This window comes from Lampetra fluviatilis, chromosome 44, assembly GCF_964198595.1.
Source record: "Lampetra fluviatilis chromosome 44, kcLamFluv1.1, whole genome shotgun sequence".
Taxonomy (NCBI): Eukaryota; Metazoa; Chordata; class Hyperoartia; order Petromyzontiformes; family Petromyzontidae; genus Lampetra; species Lampetra fluviatilis.
The window spans coordinates 6,659,773-6,669,268 of NC_136318.1; the positions used below are offsets into that span (position 1 = coordinate 6,659,773).

At 48.5% G+C, this 9,496-nt stretch overlaps 1 protein-coding gene across 1 annotated transcript in view; it reads right to left on the minus strand.

The window, feature by feature from the left end:
- Window positions 1–8,230, minus strand: part of LOC144947155 (FERM domain-containing protein 4A-like) — a 289,753-nt gene extending 281,523 nt beyond the window's left edge. The window contains exon 1 of the mRNA XM_078876349.1: window positions 7,600–8,230. Coding sequence (XP_078732475.1) covers window positions 7,600–7,647 — 48 coding nt within the window. The 5' untranslated portion in view covers window positions 7,648–8,230. The remainder of the gene's footprint in view (window positions 1–7,599) is intronic.
- Window positions 8,231–9,496: the final 1,266 nt, after the last annotated feature.

Sequence of the window (9,496 nt, forward strand, 5' to 3'; positions counted from 1 at the left end):
GCAATATCGCCCCATGATGCTGGATCAATTACCCGCGAAACGTCAAACTCCAATTGGAAATGTTGTGGATTTACTCTCCAACACACCAGTGGGCTGAAATAGTGACTCATTGACACGCAAAAAAAAAAGATTGTCACGTCATGATCGCCAGGCTGGCTGTCTCGGCAGAAAGATGGGATTATCTCATTGCATCGCAATTCTTGCATTGTTTCAAGACCCTAACTTATCTTGCAGAGGTCACCCAAAGCAGTGCCCCGTGGCAGTTGGTGGTGAATTCTGTGAAAAGAATCGGGAGGGGGGGGGGGCAGCAATAAGATGCAAGACCAAAAATTGTTAAAATCTGATGTGGAGAAAAAAGAAATAAAAAAGGAGCCATTCTTTTGAAAATTGCCCGTTACATTTTTCAAAGAGGATCTCACACATGTGTGACATGAATCGATTGTGTAAAGAGCAACGGAGAGCTGTTAGCAAGATAGCAGCCTCGTGGTTTACCGTTCCCCGACAAGACATTTCGTTGCCAAGTGGATGAACCGAATGGGTTTGGCGAGTTTACGTTTGATGGGACCACTGCATCGTCGGGTGGGAGGAAGTGGGCCGACGTTATGCAAAGTGTGATATCAAACACTTCGCCCTGGGAAACATCCTCCGATTCCAAATTAAACCGCCAGTGGTGAATGGGTGGGAATGATTTAAAGGCAGCGTTTCTTCATTGCAAGGCCCTCAGGCCACTGGCGGTCCCTGGTGTCCTTTCGTGTCGGCCCCAGACATGCCCCCCCCCCCCCCCCCCCCCCCCCTGACAAGACACAACATGTGACAACACCCCCAGTTCCATCATCGTGATGTCACAAACCCCCAATGGTTTTAAATGTGGCACACCCCTCGCACTGATTATGTCTTATTTGTGAAAATGCTCGCACCCCCCTCCACCCACTCCTCTGAAAATTAGTGAAGAACACCGATTTAACGCAAGGCTTGCGTGCAGACAGTTTGGGCAAGGGTTTGCGTGCAGACAGTTTGGCAAGCGCAGTGCTGTATTCGATTGCGACAGTTAGGAGTGCAAGGAAAATGGTGCGCTCGTTGCAGTGTGTCCCGAGGCACTCTGGGTGCCATCAAATTTTGCGTAGTAATAATAATAACAACAACCTTAATTTGTAGCCCTTTGTCATGCCACTCTTTGACGAAGGATTCCCTGTGCAGTGTGTCAAGTCAGGCCTGCAGCCAGATGTTAGCTGCCTCGCCTCGTATGCAGGAGGTCGTGGGTTCGATTTGAACCTGAAGATGCCTGTATATTTTAAGTGTGCATCTTCTTTTCGATTTAAAGCTTTCGTGACTTGCAGGGATTCATCTTCTTGGTTCTTTCGGTAAAGTCACGTAAAAGGGAAAGTAATAAAATAATAAAAATAGAACATAATAAAATACAATCAGAGTATTTGGCTGCAATCAATTTCCACGTGATAAGCCACTTCGTTGAGCTATCATTTGTGGCCAGGCCACTTCTGAAAAAGATATAAATAATTCAGTGGGTCTTACCTGGTAAAATTAAAATAGCTTATAGTTCGTGAGTTTACATGGTACGACATTTCGTGCAATATTCTCCATTACCTCTACTTGCATAACCGAGTCTGACTGACCTTTCCTGACATTGCTTTACATGTTTTGTCGAGAGTATTTAATCATTTCTCTTCAAATAGCGCAATTCACCTTCTTGACTTGGGCTCGTTGAATTATTTTAATTAGACGATTGTTAAAGGAGGTCCATATTTCCTTAACAAAAAAGTTACATTCTGAGGTGTAACTCCAGGTTGCCCTTGCAAAAGAGGCAGCGCTGTTTCACGCTCTCAGGTGGTTTATTTGTCTCCTGGTACTGGTAGGAACCTCCTGGTTACCCCAGCCCACAGGGGATGATTGTGTCCGTCCGTCGTGCATCCAAAAATGGGAGGGGTGGGGCTGGGTGGAGAGGGGAGGGTGGGGAGGGGGCTGGGTGGGGTGGGGAGGGGCTGGGTGGGGAGGGGCTGGTCACCCCGTGGTGCCCTTATAAAAACTCAACGTTTAACCTACAAACGCCGGCTTGTGCCCGCCCTCACAGTCGGCCATATTTGCGGAATACACCACGCCGCCGTTGACCCCTGGCCATTGACCGAGCAAACCCAACGCTCCTACCAGCTCCCTCCGCAGGAATGTGTTTAAATAAAGGATACTGACTGACTGTGCAGCGTGGGTCAGTGGAGGAGACCCAGGACCAGTTCAATATCAGAATCAGAATATTTATTTATCGCGGAGGAATCCTATGAGCTATGAAGCTCTTTTTCACAGACGTCCGGTAAGGGGGTGGGTCAAAAAAGGTACAACAAACGAGACAGAACAAAATACAATATCACTCGCCACATATCACTCGGCATGCCAGCGGATCGCAGGAACGTTGTGAAACTCCCTTCCCGTGGGCGCCAAGGAGATGCTATATACCGTGGCTCGCCAGGAGATGGCAGTACAGCAAGTGAATTTAATCTGTTTACATCTGTACGGGGATTGAACGTTGCCCCCTCGCGCATGTGCTCTGGTTTTCGTCCCACGTGCATAATCATCACGCATCGTTCGTTGGCTGAAAACATCTGAACATGAAAGGCCAATGCAGGACCCTCCTGCTAAAGAGCCCAGCGCAGTTTTCCTGGATAAATAAGTAATTATGAATAAACTAGCTTTTTTGCGCATCCAAGGACGGGTGTATATTGCAGTAAATCTGAAATATTCAATAGAAAAATTGTTCAGCTCATGATTATTAATGAGGGGGGGGGGGGTTGTGACGTCACCCGCTGATGGTTATCGTAGAGGGGTGCGGCATGTGGAGTGACGTCACCCCCCTCATGGTTATTGTGGTGTGCGGCATGTGGAATGACGTCAACCACTCATGAATATTAATGAGGACGGGGGTGGGCCTCATGTGAAGTGACGTCACGCGCGGGACACAGATTCTTGGCTTATTATAGTAGTATATGATATTACACTGAAATTATATTACACTGAAATTGAGGAAATGTGTTTCAATTCCACAACCCCATTATAGGCGCCAGTCCATAGGGTGCCCACCGTTGAATGCTCAAAAATTCGTTAATATTTTATCGATCACCAGAGGGATGTAATGCGGTGTCGACCCATCACCAGAATTTAAACTTGTGAACTTCTATGATTTCGAGAATTATTTTATTATGTTTTATTTTTATTATTTTATTACTTCCCTTCTACGTGACTTTACCGAAAAAAACAAGAAGATTCTAACTATGAGGCAAGAGTTCTAACCGCAGCACCACACGGCAAGACACACACATCTGATTAATTGTGGGGGAGTTGCTACTTCACAAGATCAATCACGAGAGAGATACATTCACAGGGTTTGCTCGCGACGTTTCCAAAAGTTGGACAATATCCTCGTGTGGTTCGAAGCCTTCTTTGCTCCATCAGGAGGGAATTCTAGATTTGAAGTTTTCGTGACTGCAAGGATGCATCGAAAATAACGTCAACAGCTTAAAACTCCCGCCCCCGACCCCACACGCCCCCCCTGCATCCCTCCTCCCTGGCTCCTCCCCCCCCCCCCTCTTACCCTATGTAACGCTTGTCACATACAACTCTCTCTGCCCACTACAGTAAAACATTTTTTTGCTGTGGTTGTCCCACCTGATGACGGAAGCTTGTGTTGCCTCCGAAACGTCGTGATTTAATTTATTTTTTTATTTTTATTTTCATTAATTTTTATTTTTTATTTTTTTATTTTCATTTATTTTTTTACCTACGTGACTTTACCGAAAGAACCAAAGAGTATAGCAGGGAATTCCTTTGGAAATCCACCCGATGATGAGAAACAATTGTGGATGATGGTCAGACCCCTTTAATCCAATGCATTTAAACCAGCTTAATATTGTCAATATTAAGGGGTTGTTTAAAGTAATGAGAGCAAGAACATGCATTTTATACAGATAGACAACACACATAATGTGGTCAAATCTCATTTTACACAATATATATGAGTACATATTTTAAGCCGAGTTTACTTGGTGAGTACAGACTAAGTTCGGCTACCAATTGCAATACCACAAATATGTATCACCAGATAAATAAGCAAGCTTATTTGAAAAAAAATGTACCCGTAAAAACAAAGTTTTTCACTATAAATCCTATATATGCGTGGCGGCTAGAGTCCTCTCGTCCTCTGGCTTGAGATGGCTGCCACCTATGGGTCAGATGATTGCCTGCCACCATTAAGCAATTGGTAATTAAATATTTTTATTTTTTCCTAAAAGTGTAAAATTTTGGAAAAAAAAATTCACGAAAATAAATTGTCACGCACAACGAGTCTGTGTGCAAAATGTCAGCTCGATTGGATCACGGGAAGCGGGTTAAAAAACGACCGAAAGATTTGCACGGTCGTAAGCGCGCAAGCAAGCAAGTGAACTTAATATAAAGGATTTAAAAAGGGCGCTCTTTTCGTGTGTATTTTACCAGGTAAGGCTCACTGAGCTGCATGGCTCATCTTTCAGAAGTGACCTTGCTATCACGAATAATAGCTCAACGAAGTGGCTCATCATCATCATCACGTGGAAGTTTATCCCAGCAGCCGAATACTTGAAATACACCACTAACCTCGCCACTGTCACCAGCCTCCTATCTCTATACACGTACGTACACTAAGGCACGGTCACTTACTAACCTGGCTGACTGAGGACTGTGGATCACTGGTAGGACGGGCACATTGAATTGCATTCGTATGGTAGGATAGGCACATTGAATGGCATTCGTATAGTAGGGCAGGCACATCGTATGGTAGGATAGGCACATTGAATTGCACTCGTATGGTAGGACATGCACATCGTATGGTAGTACAGGCACATTGAATTGCACTCGTATGGTAGGACATGCACATCATATGGTAGTGCAGGCACATTGAATTGCATTCGAATTGAGAATGATTGGCATCTTGTAGAGAAGCACATTGATTACGAATAGACAAAAGGCAATACGATACGGTGGCTGTGTTGATCCGTTGATATCGAAACAACCCAATACGCCCTTAAGTCAAACGCTCCTCCGCTACTGTCGTTTAAAATCAGCCAATATCCACCACGCATATTTACTGTGACCAGTGGTGCAGGGGCACGAGAAATAAAAAAAAACTCGATACCTTCGTCAATAACAGTGTGGTGTTAAAAGGAAAACAAATCTAACTGGGGATGCTTCGGGCAATGTACCCATCTTCATAGCACATACCCAAAACGTCGCCTATTCGATGTCAATATTTCTATTTAAAGCGGCGTTTCTGATGCATGTCTGCATGGGTTGTCCTTGGTTTGCAATGTCGATATCCACACGCTCGGCACTCATTGCACACACAAAGTGCTTGCCCAAAAAAATGTGACCACAATACCTTAGCTGATCTCGTCAAGCAGGATAAACCATCACGCGAACTCCGATCGTCCTCAAAGCGGCAGCGGCTTTTGGCTCGGCGCTTCTGCGGCCGTCTGGAACGCTCTTCCTTCCGATATTCGGAAGCCACTGGAGCTAGGCACTTTTAAATGTAGACAGAAAACGAATTTCTTTAGAACTGATTTTTGTGTCTTCTTGGTTTGTTCGGTAAAGTCACGTAGAATGGAAATAATAAAATAATAAAAATTAAACATAATAAAATAATTCTCATGACGTTTCGGCCACAACGCAAGCAGCCGTCCTCAGGTGAAGAACAGGTCTGTCCTTCCCCGCACCTCCGATTAGCCACGGTTGGCTACGTGCGGTGCGAGAGAAGTTCAGCATACGTACACACACACTCACTCTCGACTTTTTAGTCATACGACTACTCGCATCGATAATTATCAGTGTAATTCAGCATGCGTACCCAGGGAAGCGACAATGACGATACGGGCATCCTCAACGACTCCCAGGGCACAGCACCGCGGCCTCCCGTGACGGAGCGAGGCACGACCGGGCAAAGTTTTCAAGCAATGCCCCACGGAGAGGTCCGGGAGAAACGATTTGTTAATTTACACCACCGTCAATAAAAAAGAAACATCGTCAATTAGCGGATGCAGATCTGTGTATCGCTGCTCTAGGAGAGAAAAGAGAGAGAGCGAGAGAGAGAGAGAAAACTCACAGCGCAATCATCTATTGTTGAAAATAATTAAGCGGTGACAATGTGGAGAATAAATCTCCAAGTCTCACTCAATTATAATTGCGGAAGGCACTGCGCGCCGCCGCACGCGTGGGCGTCCATCGGCAAAGGGCATTGCCACTGGATGGGGGCACGCACCAGTTGAGTTCCCTTGCCCCAGTGGGTGCCCCAGTGGGCACCCCACTATGCCCACCACCCCTCACAATGATCACCCCCCACCCACAGAGCCCACCCCCCCTCACAATGCCCCCCTCACAATGCCTACCCCCCCTACAATGCACACCCCCCCCCTCAATGCCCACCACCCCCACAATGGCCACCCCCCCCCCCCCACAATGGCCACCACCCCCACAATGCCCCCCCCCCCACAATGCCCACCACCCCAACAATGCCCCCCCCACAATGCCCCCCCACACAATTCCCAACCCCCCCCACAATTCCCCCCCCCCCCCCACAATGCCCCCCCCCCCCCCACAATGCCCACCCCCACCCACAATGCCCCCCCACAATGCCCACCACCCCACTATGCTCCCCCCACAATGCTCACCACCCCCTCAATGCCCACCCACCCCCACAATGCCCACCTCCCCCCCCACTATGCTCCCCCCCACAATTCCCACCCCCCACAATGTCCACCTCCCCCACTATGCCCCCCACCCACTAAACTACACGTGATTTCTCACAAGCACCGAGCAGTGCTGTCAAAACAAGTGGCAGTTGACTTCATTGCACACGCGCAACAGAGCATGCCAGTGCTTATTATAAATATAGGTTTTTTTGGGTCAAACACGGTTGGCGACGTACGGTGCGAAAGAAGTTCAAACGGACGACATGCAACAAGCGCAATGAGGCTCGGACGAGCGCCTGGCATCACCTCCCGGCTATGACATTCATCGTCGGGTGATGTAACTCATCAAGTGCACGAGACAACGCCGTTGCCAGTCGTCAGGCACCCCCCTTCGTGTGAACGTGGAAAGATGAAAGACGCAAGCAGCAGCAGGAGTCCGAATGTCGACCGCAACAGTAAACACACGAGCCTTGTGGGTCCCCGCGTTCCTTCAACGGAGGAGCAAAACTACGCGAACTATTGTAACTCCTAAAGCCCTCTCGTCGTGGCGAGTACACCACGGACATTTGCATCTAGTCACCTGAACGTCCCCGATGCGATCACACGCAAGAACAAAATTGAGCGCAATTGTTCTCTAACAGAGGCGAGGGGTTTAACGACCCGCAAGCATTACGCATAGCAGCAGGCATCAACAATCAGCAGCTTCAACTCCCTCCAACAGCGGAGTGTGTTCCCGGCGCTTTGAAAGAAGCCTTTGGATTTGTCCACTTACCTTGACTTGCTTGTCTCCTACTCATCATCATCACCACCACCGACACCCACCAACTCTCCGCGCCTGCCACGGAGTGTAACGACGTCTCGGGGAATCCAAGGCACCCACCTCTATCAGTGGGATCTCCTGGCGCTCCGTCGAAAGGACAGCTGCCATTTTCCAGCAGCACCCCTCTTCTTTTTTGCTATCCGTTCCCAGACAACAACCACCAGCACCACCACACACACACACAAAAAAAACGATTTCGGTTTCAAATCCCCGGCACGGACACCGGCGTTTGCATGGCTCTGTTCACAGCCGTTTGCTTATATCGTGGTTAGTGCATCGTTATTATTATATTATTATGGCTCTTCATCTTCTTCGCCGCATGCGTTTTGGTAACACGTTGGGCTCCTGCCAGGCGAGCGAGCGAGCGAGCGCCCGCTCCCCCTTGACGCAGCCCTGCGCTGTAACTGCTCCGTTTCTATTTTTGTGCCCAATGGGGACAAAAAAAAAACCAACCCCCAAATGTACAGTACTCCGATCCCTTCGCGTGCGCGCCTGCGTGCTTATTCGTTCACGTGTTTTGTTTGTTCATTTTTTTTAAACTTAAAATATCCGCCGCGAACACGCGCAACAATCGGATCGGGCAGGCGAGAGGAGTAGCAGCAGCAGCAGCGGTGGCCGCGGCATCACCGCGTTACGCGGTTTGGGCTGCGGAGGCAATCCCACACACATTCTTCATCCTTCATGCGGCCGCCTTCCTCCGCCCATTTTACCCACGCAGCCTCAAACCCGGTCCCAAATCCCCACTCCTCCCCCCCAACCCCGCAACCGTCAACCCTCCCCCAAGTGCATCGCTCCACCAGCAATCCAACACACAGTCATCCTCCCAGCCAGCCAGCCAGTCATCCCCCCACCCACTCAGCCATCCACCTCCCCCCACTCAGCCATCCACTTCCCCCCCCCACCCATCCAGCCATCCACCTGCCCCACTCATCCGCCCACCCATCTTCCCTCGCCCACCCATCCACGTTTTATCTTCACACCACAGCGCTACAGGTCGTGATCTTGAACTCGACGGTAGTCTCAAGGCCCACACCGCGCTGCCGATAAAGATGCTGTTGCCTGGCTTAGCTCGGTAAGAGGAGGATACGATAATAAAATAATAATAATACGTAATAATAAACTCAGAAACATCGATTCTCACCTTCAGCTATGTCCGTGAGCAAGGACGATAACAACTGCTGCATTCCGCAGCACAGCAGCACGCATTACTAGAATCTTAAGGAGACTTTGCTAAACCCTTCTTCGCGTGGCTGATGTTGATGAAGAGCGGTGACGATGACGTTTACATTGAAGCGGTCGGGCCATACGATTGCGTCCTTTGTGTTCGTGACTCGGGCATTCAATCGCTGTACGTCCCATGGTATGTTGTGGGTGACCGCAGTGGCACACCAGAGTTGAGCAGTTGCCATCTGTGCATCAAGTACAGGGACTACTCTACGTACGGACATTCAACTTGCGAACTTTCAGAGATACGAACAAACCTGTCCACATGTCCAGTGGCGTGTTCGGACCGAGAGTCGTAAATTCAACCGCGGCGGTGGTGGCATCTACATCAGGGACGTGCGGTCAGGGGAGGCAGGGGAGGCAGAGCTTCACCTGCCATACTCCAATGAAAATAGCTGTTACGAAAAGTAAAAAAAAAGAATAATCAAATGAAATAAATATTAAGATTCCTCCACTGATCTGTGTTATAAATGTAATTTCTGTACGATTCCAATCATTTTTATAGTCAAAATTGCCAAATTTGCGGAGCTGCACTGCAAATACAGGAAGAGACGAGAGGTGAGGCAGCGACGAGCTCAGCCTCCCCTCTGTTTGCGCAACCCCTCAGTAACTGGATGGAGCGCGGGCAATAAGCGCGTGCCTGTCACTATCTCAGTATGTCACCAATGTAATGTTTGTAGACCCCTTCATTTCATGTCCTCGCCTTCCATACTCCAGGTAACTTATTTCACGT